Genomic DNA, 17,216 nt, shown 5'->3' on the forward strand with positions numbered 1-17,216 from the left:
AGCGATACTCGGATAAAGCAAATTACTCGAGCGAGTAGTGCTTATCCGAGTACGCTCGCTCATCTCTAATTAAGACGAAGACGTGGTGAAGAGAAGACAAATAATGGCACTGTACTAAATGACAAGCTGTGCAACCAGACAAAGAATACAAGATATGTTAGGCTGCTGTGCACCATAGGTCCCCAGGATATGCTATCGTTGTGCGATTGTTGTGGTCTGACTGGTGGGACCCTCATTCACTTGAGCAGGGCTGGTTTCCATTACCAGAGTACATGGATGAGAGTGGTACGGTAGTAACCTTGCCTCGTGCGGTGCAGAGTGCTAGGGCAGCAGAAATGCAGTCCTAAGCTCTCGCTCACAACCTGAAGGTTGCAGGTTCAATCCCCCCACATGGTTCAGGTAGCCGGCTCAATGTTGACTCAGCCTTCCATCCTTCCGAGGTCAGTAAAATGAGTACCCAGCTTGGTAGGGAGGGGGGGGTAATAAATAAATAGTTACCTGAAAGCGCTGCGGAATAAGTTGGTGGTATACAAATAAGTTTTATTTTTTATCAGTGGGTGTCCCAGCAGTCAGTCCTTCATTGAGCACACAATAATGTCTTGAGGACATGGCATCAATGTTTAATTCCTTACAAACATACTACAGTGTATATGAAAAGTTAAGAAGAACTAATCAACTTACGTTTTGGAGAGAAATCTGTTACATTTTAGAATGGCCGCCTCTACATAACTGGATAAGAAGTAAGTTAAGGATATTGCAGGCGAACTGATTAGGATGCAAACATACAATTATTAGGTTCTCTCCACATCTGCATCAGAGGCTCTGTCATAAGCCACCATTGCAGATTCTATCATATTTAATGGAGAAAAGAGCAGCATGGCAAAAACCTCAATGGAACCCAATGCACATGGTACTAAAGGAATAAAATAGACATATGGGATCATCTACCCCCATTCCAAATGTCCAGAACTGCCCCTCCTGCAATGAAATTGTTGTCAAATTGCTTGACAAAGGCCAACATGGCCGAAACGGTGCCTGTTTTTCTGTGATGGGGGAATAAAAAACTTTGGATATCAATTTGCACCCTGGATGCTGCCGAAGTCTTTTTTCATTGCTGCAATGAAATTGTACAGTGCTATTCAGGCGTCATGGCACATAGGGACTCCAACGCAAATAGGCAGCCAGTGGCACACCGCAATCATCCACTGAGTGGGGGAGAAAACAATGCAGGGTGCCAGCAACACAATGACCGTTGACCCACCGATCTTCTATACGCACTCCAACAATAAGAACAGGTGTGCGGCACTCAGGAACTAGTGTCTTACTCCATATGGTATTATGAAAAAATTCAAACCATTTATTTTGTCTCAATGGTATCAAATCAGATATGCGACATTTCGACCTATGCGGTCTTTGTCAAGCATCGTATACTACACCTGTTCTTATTGTTTGAGGGACTCCAGACCCCCGCATCCAATATTATAAAATCTATTCTGCTCTGGATCTGACTCCTCATGTGCTAAGAAGTTGGTTTATGCCAGGTATTTCTAGAAAAGCTGCCCATGGCTGCCACGTTTTGAGGAATAGCTCCATTTTATCTTCCCTCATGGCCGAGCAATGGTTCTTTAAAGCCGCCTTTCCTTTATTTGAAATTGAATGAACAAAATTATCAATCTTTCCTCAACGTTTCTGAGGCCCAAGATTAGCTAGCACAGCTCTTCTCACATCCAAAGTGTGAAATCTATTTTCTTCATCATTTTTCGGGTCCTGACAAAAGGAGGGTGACATTATTTCTTGTTCTCTAAGGAACTGTGAGACTACCTTAGGGAGTGGCTTCGTAGGAAGCATTTCAAGGTCCTGGAGTGGCCTAGCCAGTCTCCAGATCTCAACCCTATAGAAAACATTTGGAGGCAGTTGAAAGTCCGTGTTGCCCAGCGACAGCCCCAAAACATCACTGCTCTTGAAGAGATCTGCATGGAGGATTGGGCCAACATACCAGCAACAGTGTGTGCCAACCTTGTGAGGACTTACAGAAAACGTTTGACCTCTGTCATTGCCAATAAAGGATATAAAACAAAGTATTGAGATGAACTTTGGTTATTGACCAAATACTTATTTTCTACCATAATTTGCAAATAAATTTGTTAAAAATCAGACAATGTGACTTTCTGGATGTGTTTTCTCATGTTGTCTCTCATAGTTGAGGTCTGCCTATGATGTCAATTACAGGCCTTTCATCTTTTTAAGTGGGAGAACTACTGCATCCCTTAACTTATTCAGTGTCAAAGAAGCCTCTAATATCGCTCTCTGATCATCACACAAAGTTGGCAATTACACCCGAACCAAAGAACCGAACAATCCACACTTGAATTTAGAAGAATACAGATTTTTAAGATGGAGAAAAAATGTTTGCAAAATGTCATCCTCCTTTATAACCAAAGAATTATCAGGCCTCGTCAATGCTGCAACATAAGAAGAGGATTCCTGTGACTTAATTATAGAAGCCAAAAAACAACCCCTGCTTCCCCTTCCTCAAAAAGCTCATCTCTTGCAACACCTTTCAGATGATCCGCAACTTTAGACTGTGGCTCTTTCCAATTAATTTCCACCTGATTAATGGGAGACTATACATAGGCTCTGCATCTAAAGCTCGTTGCTGCAGGGCCCTAATGACACCGTGAGATTTAAACTCATGTAGACTAATCTTCTGTATATAATGACCACATATAAGTGCCTTTATAGCATCCCACACTGCAGACACCGAGGAAGAGCCAATAGGCATCTGAAAAACTTCCAATCGAGCCTCCTCCGCTCTAGCATTACCATCAAGCAGGTGCAACCAAGAGGGATTTAACCTCCAAACTATTCAAACCAAATCCCCCACCATTCATAATCAACGACAAATAGAGTGATCATTGCAGGTGCCAGCGTATAGTTCTTCTGTATATTGTTGCCACCTCTTCTTGAGGTCCTGCTGGTTACCAATTTTATTCCTATCATGGTCCTTGATGGCTGCTTGGCAAACAGAGAAAGGCTTCTTCACCTGTTTCATAAGGGCAAATAATTCCCTGTTGTGACCCTTCTTACGAGCTAATTCAAGGTGACCACCACTGCGGGTATGTCATGTGTTGCCACCTTCTTGGCAATTTGAGACAATTACGTGAAGGAAGAGTGAAACTCAATGGATCAGAATCAACGTGCTTCAAATATGGTGTTCAACAATGGGCACCCCGGGCTGAACTGTACAATTAATATTATCGGGGAAGAGAAAAGGAGAACCTGAAGAAGTCAGGGCAATGAGGATGATGCAAGAGGGGAAAACAAGGGAACCCAATCGTTAACGTAGTCCATGGTGTAAAGAATGGTATATCATTGGAACATGAGAGGGATGAGCATTGGAAAGCTGGACATCAAAAGAGAAATGGAAAGAACGAGTGTGGCTCTAATGGGAGTCAGTATGCTGCACTGGACTAGATTTGGAGACTTCAGCCCGGATGACTACACCATTTGTTACTTGGGAAATGAGACGAAAAATAGAAAATGGGTTGCCATTGCGAAAAATAAAAAAAATTGCAAGGTGCATAGAGACCCCAAATACATCAATAATAGGGTCATGTCCATCTGCATCAAAGGAAAACCTCTGAATGTGACCATCGTCCAACTCTATGCACCAACAGCAAAGGCATCAAAGCAAGACATTGAGGACTTCTCTGCCCAAGTCCAGAGTGCATTCAACAAAACTCCAAGATAGGCCATTATCTACATCATAGGCGATTTCAACTGGTCCGTGTGATATCGCTGTGACTTATTGCGGTGATACCATGACTTTGTAGCACCACATATGAGGATTTTTGGGGGAGGCTTGAAAGATAAGCCCTTCCCCAAAAATAAGATGTAGCTGAAGCAAAAAAAACCAAAAACACACATACATATCAGCCCAGCCGCATCTTTTCCCCAGGTCATCGGCAGTGATCATCTTCTTCTCTTCTGGCTGGAGATTCAAAAATCCCCGCCTCCTGGAAGCGCTGGCTGTATTAGACTGACGCTTAGCCAATCACAGCCATCACTCGATGAATGGCTGTGATTGGTTCCAAAAGGCAGGGATTTTTGAATCCCTGGCCAGAAGAAAAGAAGATCACTGCCGAGGACCCGGGGAGGAGATGCGGCCAGGCTGACAGCGCGGGACATGTGATGTATGTGTGTTTTTTGTTTTTTTTTTTCCTGCAGCCAGGGCTTAAATTTTAGCTTTGACAGTAGGATTTCCTACTGTCAAAGTTGCATCGCACCGCACGAAAATCGCGTTTTCATGCGATGTGATGCAACAGACAGAAAGGCTCCATAGGGAAACATAGACTACCAAACCTCACGAGTCGCGTCCATATACTGGGACCCACGGGGTTTTTGTGTCCGATTGTCGCATGCTACACAATATCGCATGTGTAAAGTAACCCATAGGAAAGCATAGGCTTCTCATACATGCGATTTGTAGCAATGCTACAAAATCGAGCGACTTTGTCGCCCGTGTGAACGAGGCCTCGTAACCAAAGTCAGGGTCAGACTATGCAAGCTCAAACGTCCTGCCATATAGAAGAAATCTGACGTCAGCAAGATCCCTGCACAATACGCAGTCATGGTGAGGAACAGGTTTGACTTGCTCAGGTAGGAAAGTGGGGACACAAACGAACGGTGATAAAGGAGAACATCACTGAAATCGCTCAAGAAAACATGTCATACAAGAAGTCAATACGCAGTGGGAGCTAGCTAACTGCAACCACCCTCCAGATTGCTGATAAAAGGAGATGAGAAGCCAGAAAAGACAAGAACAACTCCCTGAACATCCGATGCACAGGCCTTGAATTAACATACAAGAAGATTCCAAATTATCACCCTACTCAACAGTGGATATTGCATCCAATACTGCACAGGCAGCCTCACGGTGCAAAGTATTTGCAGTAACATTTGCCGATGAGCACCATCATGGAGTACCATGTGCACCGCTGACTTCTTTCCTCCTTGTCATTGCAAATCTGTTAAATGGTAGACATGTTTCACAGTGGAGCCGCCCCTGCTATCACTGCTCCTCCGCTGCCCCACAACAAGAACCATGATGCAACACAACCAAGGGTCCAGGGACCAGCAAGACAGATAGACAGCACAGCGGAGTCAAATAGTCCACGTCAGGGAAGAACCAAGTTAGCATAACAGGCGTGAGGTCTCCTGGTGTATCTCCACAGCTCACATGACCCTCTAGATCAGGGTTCCCCAACTCCAGTCCTCAGGGACCACCAACAGGTCATGTTTTCTGGATTTCCCCAGTATTGCACAGGTGATGTCTTAATTTCGAATGCCTCAAACATTGCCACAGGTGTTCTTACCATAGCATATCCTGAAAACATGACCTGTTGGTGGTGCGTGAGGACTGGAGTTGAGGACCCCTGCTCCAGACCACACACCCGCCCTACATGCCTGTCTTTAATTGATTTCCCAGCCTGTTTAAGGGTTTCCCACACTGCCTGTAATTCTCTGTAGTTAGAGGATTTGGATTTAATATGGCAAGACCCCCTGAAAAGAATAGCCAACTACCCCGGCCCAGCCCAACTGGCTGACGCCTGTAGTTACAGATACAAATGAGGAGAGAACCACTGAATTTCCTTCCTGAGATTATTTGGACTTGTCCAACAAGAGAGGCATTCTCCTACCGAAAGGGGTAATGACATTTTCTTCTAGAACAGAACACTAATTCCTTATCTAAGGTGGTGTTGGCCTTCCACATCAATGGGGACATAGTTTTGCCTTCGTTTTGTCCCTCTCACACCTGAATGAATCCACTCTTCATAAATTGGACTTCGTTTGAGCCTTGAGGATAAAACTTTCCCAAACGTTGTTTTTCAGACACTCTTTTTGTGATTCTAGACAGCCCAAGACGTGGCCTAGCCACTTCCAAATATGCAATATTGCGTTGGATCAGGTCTGCAGCGGTGAAGGCCTATCACACCATGGGCAGGGAGCTTCCCTCCCATGTTACGGCACATACACTAAAATGGAGCATGCTGCAATTTATTTTCCGCTCGTGGAACCCGCAAATCAAATCCATATGTGTGCATGGAGTTGAGGACACTCCATGCTTTCTTCAGGGCAACTTGAACAGCGGATCTCCGGCACGGGTGCAGACCGCAGATTCCGCAATTCAAACCCGCCCGTGTGTATGAGACCATAATCAATAGGATAATGCATTGCAGGACTCCTGTCCTGCAATGCCTTATCTTTTTCAATAGTGATCATAAGCAATGGCAAGTCGGGAAACCAATATCTGGTGTCCTGTTGCGACGGCAACCCCCCCAAAAATTGCAATTTTTTCTAATTTTGTCAAAAGTTCTGCAGAGGAAAGAGCTAAAAGAACATTAAGATATAGGGCATGTTCACATGGCAGAATTGCTGCGGAATTTTCCATATTGATTTCCACCTCTAAAAACAGCGTCAAAGTTGTGGGATTTCGCCAGAGTTTTTGGAGCGCATCCACACTAGCAACTTGCCCAGTCAAATGAAAAAAAACAAAAAACTGCACACAGACTTCAGACAGAGAGAATCGCGCTTCGGTGGTCGAATTCTACAAAGGAATTAACCCAATAACAAGGCAAATTCAGAATGCAGAACTGCGCTACAGACCATGGCAAAATGCTGCGGTTTGTGATGTAGTCTTTAGAGCCAGAAATCACCGCAGAAAATTCTGTATCGATTCTGCCATGTGACTATACCCTTAAAATAATAAAAACATCATATAAAATACTGCGATTTTACTACAAATCGCAGGTATCTTGATAGAGCCTAAGGCAAAAGTAGAGCACATGGCTGATACGATCCAATAGAACACAGCCTGCTGAACACAAACATAGAATTGCAGAAATGTACAAAGAATGACAACATCTCGCTTATACGTTATAGTCACAGATTTGATGCAGAAATTTCTGCAACTATCCCATTCATCTGAAAAGGCCCTCTAGAAATCCATTTGCCGCCTATTCATACGAACCCAAAAAAATTCTGCAACAAATCAGCTACATGTGAACGTACCCTTGTATAATCAGCCAATATACAATATTGTCTCATAAAGGATACAATCTGGGAACAAGTTCTCGAATGGACGCAATCTTGAAAAACCAATTCAAACAGGTCTCCTTCGCCGTATCATTCACATTATCCGGGGTAAAATTAGCTGCAATATATTTTAAGGAGGACTTAATAACAAGTCAGATGAAATGCCAACATTAACAGTAACAAAGTGTCGATTACTACAATTAAAAATGAGTCAAGTATTAAACAATTGTAAATAAATATGTCTACGTAAAGCTGCACCTCCATGAAGTTTCCTATTATCCTGTAAATACCGATTCTGAGGTAAACGTTCTATATGTGTACCCGTACTTGGAGTAGCTCCCTGCACCTGATACATTTAGGCTGTTCACCAAGATCAATTTAATGGAGTTACATGAGATTAGAAAAAATGTCTGATTTTTCCTCCAGAAGCAGTGCCAATGCAATCGGGCTATTCTGCAGTAGCAGACAGGGCAGGCTCATTCACCATATCCTCTAGTAGCATGCAGACAGCCAGACTGCAATATGAGGGAGTTAAATAAAATCACAGAAAAATATGATATTGCAATCTGGCTTTCTGCATACTACTAGGGTAGATGGTGATTAAGCCTGCCCTGCAGTATCACATGATGCATATTTGGCTTCTTTTTCTGTGAGTCATGTCTTTGTACATTTTTCTCTCACCTCTGTGATTTTATTTAGCTATTAGTGAGATATATGTATTTATTTATTAGTGTTTTTTGCATTCAGTGTGCTATAGATGCTGGGAGAGCCCAGGATGCCCTGTCAGTGTGGTGCACTGTGGTGATACAGGGCAATCCACTGCTTTGCCAGTAGGGGTTGTATTCCTGTATGGTGTGTCACACTTATTTATGGCTGGCATCCTTGGTATCAGTTCACATGAGCAGACTATGTTGTCTGCAGTCACCCCTCCCCTAATATTGGGTTAAGTTGAGTGGCTGCACATTAGTCTGCACTGAACTTTTAGCTCCTCCATGTTGGTATCTGGCTTTCTGCATGCTACTTGGGTATATGGTGAGTAAGCCTGCCCTTCAGTTTCAGGTGCTGCATATTTGGCTTCTTTTTCTGTGAGTTATGTCGCAGTACCAGACAGAGACCATGGACACTGATTATTGTTCACTAGAAAAGCATCCATCAACTTAAGGAAATAAGGAAAATGAAGCAATACATCTGCAGCGCCACCTATTGGATGGGATCATTCTTGCAAATCAATGTCAGACGCTTCAAACAAGTCTTATAACAATGACTGGGAATTGACCAAAACCCAGAATACCATACAGAAACAGCTGTTTCCGGGATTTTGCCATTTTCAGGTTTTTAGTCAATTCCCAATGATTGTTATAAAAACTTGTTCAAAGGTCAGACATTGATTTGCAGGAATGCTGCCATACAATAGGTGGCGCTGCAGAGATCTTGTTCTATCTTCCTTATTTGCATATATTTCCAAGAGGAGCTTGCTTGGCCTTATAAGTATTCCTCACTCACCTCCTAGGTGCTCTCCTCAAGGAGAGATGATATTCTTCCCGATCCTCGACTTAAAGGGGTTGTCTCACGAAAGCAAGTGGAGTTATACACTTCTGTATGGCCATATTAATGCACTTTGTAATATACATCGTACATTAAATATGAGCCATACAGAAGTTATTCACTTACCTGCTCCGTTGCTGGCGTCCCCGTCTCCATGGCTCCGTCTAATTTCGCTGTCTGCTTGCTTTTTTAGACGCGCTTGCGCAGAAGGGTCGTCTTCTTCTGGTTCGTCCGGGCACGAGCGGCGTTCTGGCTCCGCCCCCTTCTACGCGTCATCACGTAGCTCCGCCCCGTCACATGTGCCGATTCCAGCCAATCAGGAGGCTGGAATCGGCAATGGAACGCACAGAGCCCATGGTGCACCATGGGAGAAGACCCGAGGTGCACCATGGGAGAAAACCGCAGTGCATCCTTGGAAAAAGAATTGGCCATCTTTGGAAGAAGTTTTATAAGTTGCTGAAACACCAGAACTGTGAGTAGAAACCTGCTTTAAAAGCCGTTTACACTGCTGCATAGTAATGTATGCTTAAGAAGGGGAACTGGGCAATAAAAAAAAAAAAAATCACTGTGGCCTTGAGACAAGCCCTATAAGGACAAATGAATGTGAACAACTGAATGATATGCAAATGCAATTTTCAAACCAAATTGCGAACAATCTGCCTGCATAAACAAGTTGTATGAGCAAATTCTGCCATACTATTTATTGCTCCGTGTAGAAAGAGTCTAAGGGCTAATGCCCACGGACGGATTATCGCTGCGGAAATCGCGGCCAGACACCCACCGCGAATTCCGCAACAATGTCCGTCCATAGACATGCTGTGGTAAATGATTCTCCCCTGCCTATGAGTGGAAATCAACTGGGATTTCCCACTCGTGGGGGAGAATCGCACCATGTTCTATTCTGTGCGGAAAAACATACGGAACGGCTTCCGCTGCAGTCAACAAATGCTGTCCGTCCCGCGACACTTCAGCTGTGAGCACGGCGGAAGTATTGCAGGAATCCGCGTCACAGCCCAGCGCCGGCGCGTCATGCGCTGCACTGCGCTTGCGCGCGGGCTAACCAGTCGAGACACATGCAACGGATCCGGAGAGGTGAGAATAGGGTCTCGGGGAAGGAGGGTGCTGGGTCTAATTCCGCTGCAATATTTCATGGGCATGTGACCTTAAAGAGTGATCTATGTAAACAGACAGCATTATATGCAGTATTTGCTTACTGGGACATGTCTGCAAACCCTGCCTAGTGCTCATGTCTTTCTGAGATCCTCCTGTTGTGTCATCATTATATGTTTTTTATAATTTTTAATGATAGTGTTGCACTCCCTTTTTCTAAGGTTTTAAGTAATAAAAGTCAGTGTTATCTACTTGGATTCAAGAAGTTTTTACCGAAAAGAAAATGTATACTAGAAAAGGAAGTCATTACGGAAGTTAGAGAAAATGTATTTACTAAAATAAAAAATGAATCATAAAAAGGACATTACCAGGCAAAATGGTCCTGCCATCCACACACATGGACAGTATACGTTCATAGACCAGTTTTCCTGTAAAAGAAATAGCATTGAAATACAACATTGAGAGGAGTGTAATATCCAACACCGCAAGAAGGTCTTCAATACTGAATGGAAATGAAATCTGAGTAATAAAGTTTCTTGTAAAACCTATTTGAAAAACACCATGCTCTTCGTGCAGAAAAGCTGTGCCTGGGTTGTGCATAGCAGCAAATCAGACTACAAGCTTTTCTTTTATCAAGGCAGGCTTGACAATGGGAAAAGTGATTTGATTGGCTGCTGTGAGTAACACTGATACCCTTTTCCATGTTTTCCATATAAAAAACACTTGCGTTTCCTCCTGCCATGCATCTTTACCATCTTCTACACTGCAAAGCACTGAAGACATGTAGGGAGTAGTTAGTCTTGTTATTTGTATTGCGCCAACATATTCCGCAGCCCTTTAAAGTAATTTTTATTTATTCCCCCCCCCCCCCCCTCCCCAAGCTGGGTACTCATTTTACCGACCTCTGAAGGATGGAAGGCTGAATCAACCTTGAGCCGGCTACCTGAACCATGTGTGGGGATTGAACTTGCAACCTTCAGGTCGTGAGCGAGAGCTTAGGACTGCATTATAAGCAGCATGTTCTACCAGTACATATGGATTACAGAAGACGACCACTCTAGTCTCAAAAAGAGCATAGCCATCCATCACGATGGTCACCTCTAATAACATACCTAGAGGCACCAAGGTTGCTACGTAGCAAATAAGTTTGGGACTACCTAGCCAACTTTGCACTTGCATCAATCATCTAAGATGCTTTACGGTTGTAACAGAATACAGCTTAAAGCGATCCTCCGATTTTGGGACACAATTCTGTCCCCGGACAAGAGGGATCATATTACCTGCAGTTGTTTTTCTCTGCCACAGAGGCTCCAAATAGAGCTTCTGGGGCAGATGTAAATGGGGCAAAAGTGTACAAGAAATTTTGCCTCCACAGTCTACTAGGTCATCCCTTTAACGCAGCAGGAAAAATATCTCAGTACACCAACCAAACATGGGTATGTCCTTACCAAAAGTGTCGAGGATGTCTGTAATCAACACGAACTTGCTTGGGTAAAACCTGATCACCGTTATGTCGGAGAGCAGCTTTGAACACTGAAAAAGGAGATTTTATCTATTCAATATTTAAACAATACATACTTTCTTATCAAAACTCTTTACATTCATCACTACATATTATTGGTCTGGAGTTTCTGGGCGTCCATCTGGCATCTGTTTAACCCAGCTGATGCCAGGCACTACTTGTAAAAACTTTCTATTGGCTGCAAAACCCTTTTAGTCATGAAATAAAATTGTGGACAAGATGTCAGAGGAAGTGGAGATATTTTTCAGGCGGAGGGTCACATGACTACAGGCCCATTTAGACACAACGATTATTGCTCCAAATTCCCTCAAAAGCCATCTTTTGAGTGATGATCGTTGTGTCTAAATGCACGGCCATCGTGCACTATTCGTGCATTATTCATTCATCGGTCATTTCTAGCCAGCTAGAAACCTCAGATGACTGTTATCAGTGCCGCACGCTGATTTTCTCAGTGGGCGGCACTAATAGCATTCTTTCAGCTGATATCCCGCTGGCAGTTCTCAGCTGGACACCAGCTGAAAGCGTCGAGAACAATGCAGCTGTTTGCATATACAAAACAGCTGCTTTTTTCTTGGAGCTATCGTAGCGATATCTCGCTCCACCTGCATAACTCTTAAGTATCCAATTAGCTACTTAGAGATATGCAAAGATGATCGCTCAAAAGGTCACTCAAACTGTCATTTGAGCAATTTTTGAGCGAATATCTTTCAGTGTAAATGGGCCTACAGATGGAAAAAGAAGAAAGCAGGAGAAGCCATCCTGATTGTAGTCGGCACTTGGGCTCCTCATATTGATTGAGTTGATGAGTGCCAGTGCCAACTGCAAATCAGTATTTATCTGCCTGTGTTTTGCAGGAGAGAGACACTGCATGTAATAGCACCCTAGACAAGGTAGTGATCAGTTGCAAACGAGCTGCCAACAATATGCAAATTATAAAGGGGCCCAAACAATTGTATTAACTATCGTTTACCCCATAGTTTGCCCTGTAAAAGCTCTTTAAATAAGCCCCAATCAACTTATTCTATCAGCACTTGTTCAGGCAGGAAATATTCCCATGTAATAAGACCCTTACTTCACAGTGCTGAATGGGTATATACATCACTGATTAGTAAGTTGTGAATGATAATAAACCATACAATATGCAGAGACCTGTATGACTATTTTCAGAGCTTTGACTTTTTGATCGGAGGCCCATGCATCCTTCAGGGACTGGTTGAGCTCCTCAATCCGGCTGATGTAATCTTGTTGAGTCAGATTCAAGAGTTCTTTCTGCGATCCCTGGAAACAGACGAATGCAGATGGTCAGTGTTGATCCTTAATGACATGATCACTACTCAATGTCAGCCATTATCGGTATTCTTGACATATAGCAACCCATTTCAGGAACATCACTGTCATTAAACGCTCATTAGCTCTGCTCTGTAATAATAATTTAATGACTTCCTCTTAACGTGATGTAGAGAGCAATAATTAGAATCAGGAATTTCTCACTAATCTGAAACCGATGGTAAAACATACAGAAAAAAGGCCTTCAGAGGCTAAAATTTGGGTCAATGCACCCACAAGCCTGCCAACATCACGTGTCCTAGAGATAGCGGCCGTTTCTCTCTATTATAATTAATTATCTTCCATTTCATATATTTTAGTCTATACGAATACTTTATGGCATATACACAGGATATACTATAAATATCTCTTAACTGTGGGTCCCAGCTCTGGGATCTGCATCTACCTGCAGAATGGGGATTCTCCAATCCCTTCCCACCTGGTGAGGCGGACACAGGATGCCATAACTAGATAAGAATGGAGTGGAGAAATAGTCATTCTTGACTATTGTCATAACTCCAATAGAAATAAAAGGGGAGACACCTACATGCGAGTGGTTATCTCTGCATTCCCTACCACCCAGATACAGTGGTGGGACCCACATCTATCAGACATAGCCTATGTGGAATATTGAATGAATATGGCATAAACGTCTGTAATGGGAATAACATTTTAAAAGGGTTTCCCCTTAAGACGTGTCATCATATTAATCACTGCCACTGGCAGGACGTAATAGAAATCCAAGAATGGCAGCTTGAGGAGCCTTCACTAAACCTTGGGTTGCCACGCCAATCAATCAGCACCCCATGATCGCGTCGTGAGGGAGCAAAAGAAGGGGGCCTCCCACTGTTTACTTCTTTTATGAAGAAATCAGCTTTGCCTGTGAGATCTAAGTGGTTAACGGCTGCGATCGGAGCCAACTGTGGATGTGAATAGACTATGCCCTCATATACTCCAAATACAGCAGAGACAAAAGGAATCCTTGGCAAAAGGACACCAAAGTTCTGTCTCTTTCATTAGGGACAGTGAATGATTCCATTTGGGGTTTCCATCACACAAAGTGTACAAAAACACTACGTGAATACTCCCTTAGCATGTTCTTAATATGTTATCAAGAATTAAGTCTCTAGTTCTGACAACACATATGGCTGTGAGACGGTTCACTATTCCCATAAGCAGACTAGAGGCCAACATATTACAGCCAAACCCGGAGAACAAACTCACTGGAGAACGGAGGGGAGTTGGAGAAGATGCCTGGCATGTGTAAAAATTACAGAATATTCCAAGAAAACTGAAAAAAGTGGCTTCTTACTTCCTCCAGATCATCAAGTTCCTCAAGTCGTGTTCTCACTTTCTCCGACACTGCTGAACCTGGAGTTGTAGTTTTACCTAGATTAGGAACAGAGCTCAATGAACAAAGGCCAAATATACAACACCATCTAATAGATATATATCTTAGCCTGATGTGGTGCAGTTTGTTATTAAAACAACTCTGTCCATAGCAACCAATCACAGCACAGCTTTCATTTTACCCAAACAGTAAGAAATGAAAGCTGCACTGTGATTGGTTGCTAGGGGCCATCAAGACAATTTTCTTTTAGGGTGCATTCACATGGTCTGGATGCTATTTTCTCCAGCAGGTTCTGGGCTATTCTGTAGCTTCCTAATTATGTAGTATGGCATGCGCACGCCTTGCAATAACCAGTCAGACACAAGCTATAGGTCTCGGGTCTAAAACTGGGTCTGGGCGTACAATGTTCAGAGCCTCAGGTTTATTGAAGCACATAATACCTGCCCTTTATGAGCGTATAACATATTACATACGTAGTCCATGAGCATAATTATTGGGTCTCCAGCTAACTGAGCCCCCCCCCCCTCCTCCACCTAGAGTCCGTCTCTGTAAGACCATAAAGTCCTTTGTTCTAGGAGTTGAGAAACAGGGGTGGTGGGGGGTGCGAGATGCCCAAGCTGTTATTCCCAGCCAGCTGAAGACCTATGCAATTTTAACCCTAGAGAGGCAGCAGAAATCCTGCAAAATCCACAGCAATTCCACATCAAAAACAATGTCAAATCCGCACCATAGGAGCGGACTTTGACTCGGATTGAGCCACAGATCTGCAGCTGATTTTAGCCTTTCAGCTACAGCTAGTACTTAACAGGAGCAAGTAAAGATACTTAAAGTGCCGCTCTCTGCCCTCGCCCAGAACCGCCACCGCTGCTGGTCAGGTGATGTGACAGGCGGCCCATGTCCGCATCACCTGACTAGCAGAGGTAACGGCGCTCAGTAGTGGCTCCAGGTGCAGGCAGAAAGCGGCACTTTCTCAAGTGTCTGAAAGGCTTAAATCAGCTGCAGATCCGCAATGGAAACTGAGTGAAAATCCCCTTTTTTTTTTTTTTTTTTTAAATCCACATCAATGGTGCGAATTTTGATGTGGCTTTTGATGCGGAAATTCTGCAGATTTTGTTGCGGATCCGTAGCACCCTTACACGGCTTTTATAAGAGTGTGGTGCTAGGTTACTTTTCCATGGCTCTGCTTGTAGATTGTAGTCACCATCCTGGAAAGGGCTTTCTACTATTATATATAACGTATACAAGTGCCATTGCTACCATATATGTCATAGGTTATCTTATATACTTGACATTTAAAAAGGAAAGCTCCACTTTAGAAAGACATTTACCAATATTCTAGTAAAGTCTTGTAATGTCACTCAGCCAATATTTTAGTTAATGTTTAGAAGGAACTCTAAATTCATAAATATAGCCAAATTCAAGTTGAGAGCGCAATGCACTGTGGGAGCTAGGAGGACAGCTACACTAGAAGTAACCGTTTTACTTCAGCATGGGATCTACTTTCTACAGAGTTGGGTTATCTTCCATGGACAGGTACATGTGGTACATGAAGGACGCTGTTGCAGTTTTTTTAAACGCCACAATGTCCACAAGTGGATTTGATTTGCGGAATCCGCGTGGGAAACCCGCACGGAAGATTCACAATTCAAGCTGCCCATAGGAAGGCATGGGCATCCAGACCTGAATTAAAGCATGCAGATTTGTTTTGTGGATCTTTGGGTCTGGAATACAAGAAGCCGCAGCATGTTCCATTTTAGTGCAAATTCCGTGCAGACGGCTTCCACTGAAGTCCATGTAAGTCGAACAGGCCGCAGATTCCATGGGAAAGCAGGAGTTTAGAAAAAAAAAACTGGACTGTGCATGTGCGCCGGACGGCACTTCCGCACACATCCGCAGTACAGAAAGAAGAATACCCGGATAGATACGCAGGGTCACTGGCCGGGTCAGTTACTTATCACACTTGTACCACAGCTATACCTTTTTCATACATGGTCATTCGGCTCCTCACTTATGCCGTTCCCAGGGATAGATCATATATAGTGACTAGTAATTATAGTACCAGTGTTTCTGGTGGCACACAGCTGCGCTACATGGTACATCCATTATGATCCCCACACATTACACACAAAGCTCTACTACATCCATCCTGACCCCACACATTGCATACACACACACACACACAGCTCTACTACATGCCACACACAGCTGTAGTACATCCATCTTGATTCCCATACATTACACACACAGCTTTGCTACATTGTACATTCATTATGATTCCCACAAATCACACACACAGCTCCACTACATCCATCTTGATTTCCACACATTAGACACACAGCTCTACTACATGCATGCTGACCCAACACATCACACACACAGCTCTGCTACATTTTACATCCATCCTGACACCACACATCACATGACACATACAGCTTTGCTACATCCTGATTCACATACATCACACACAAACAGCTCTTCTATTCAACATATCACCAGACTCCTGGATACAGTGATCACCCCTGGTCATGTGATTCCTGACTCCACCCACACGTGATCACATGACAGTGACATCATCACAGGTCCTGGTAGTAGGCTGTCGGTTTATACAGTACTTTCTACCAAACTGCACAATGGCTCCTCCCACAGCAGTGACGTCACCGCAGGTCCTTCAGCCCGCCGGATCTCTGTGGTGGCAGTAGGTTGGTGTGTTCTGTCAGGACCGCTGAGTTGTGTCTGAGATAACAACAGCTTAGTTGTATTCTCATTTTGTTATTTGTGTCCTCCCCTCCGAGAGCCCTAACTGTGTTGTTCTTCTGTCGGTCAGGCTCTGTGTTTTATATATATGTTGTAGGATCTTCGATGACATCACCAGGGGGCAGAGCATGAGAAGCACTTACATACTAACTGACAGGTCGTCGTTAGTAGTTTGATGGGCACACTGAAAGATGAACCTGAAAAGGTGCCAGTTTTCTTACTTATGAGCTTAATCCATTTTGGACCAAACATCATATAGCGCTTGTTCCTGGGCTATAAACCGTTATGCTTCAAATATATGGTGTGGGTTTGCAGATCCTAAAATCTAGCAGAAGTAGGTTGGGTATTCAGCTGTCAGCCTATATAAGGCACAATTAGCCCTATGTTGTGAACAGAAGAAGCTGCAGTGACGTTTCTCTATTGGAACTGGTGCTTATGGGATCACCGGCAACCCCTGGCATGGCAGTGTCACTTGGTCTTAGCAGACCCAGATCAGCTCTGCCAGTGACTAAA

The 17,216-nt window shown here is 43.6% G+C and overlaps 1 protein-coding gene across 1 annotated transcript in view; it reads right to left on the reverse strand.

The window, feature by feature from the left end:
* VPS35L (VPS35 endosomal protein sorting factor like) overlaps nucleotides 1-17,216 on the reverse strand; it is an 87,041-nt gene that overhangs the window by 59,566 nt on the left and 10,259 nt on the right. The window contains exons 6-11 of the mRNA XM_066576259.1: nucleotides 13,911-13,987; nucleotides 12,422-12,550; nucleotides 11,199-11,283; nucleotides 10,119-10,178; nucleotides 7,117-7,213; nucleotides 682-729 (exon numbers count right to left, since the gene is read on the reverse strand). Of these exons, the coding sequence (XP_066432356.1) occupies nucleotides 682-729; nucleotides 7,117-7,213; nucleotides 10,119-10,178; nucleotides 11,199-11,283; nucleotides 12,422-12,550; nucleotides 13,911-13,987 (496 nt within the window). The remainder of the gene's footprint in view (nucleotides 1-681; nucleotides 730-7,116; nucleotides 7,214-10,118; nucleotides 10,179-11,198; nucleotides 11,284-12,421; nucleotides 12,551-13,910; nucleotides 13,988-17,216) is intronic.

This window comes from Eleutherodactylus coqui, chromosome 8, assembly GCF_035609145.1.
Source record: "Eleutherodactylus coqui strain aEleCoq1 chromosome 8, aEleCoq1.hap1, whole genome shotgun sequence".
NCBI classification, from domain to species: Eukaryota; Metazoa; Chordata; class Amphibia; order Anura; family Eleutherodactylidae; genus Eleutherodactylus; species Eleutherodactylus coqui.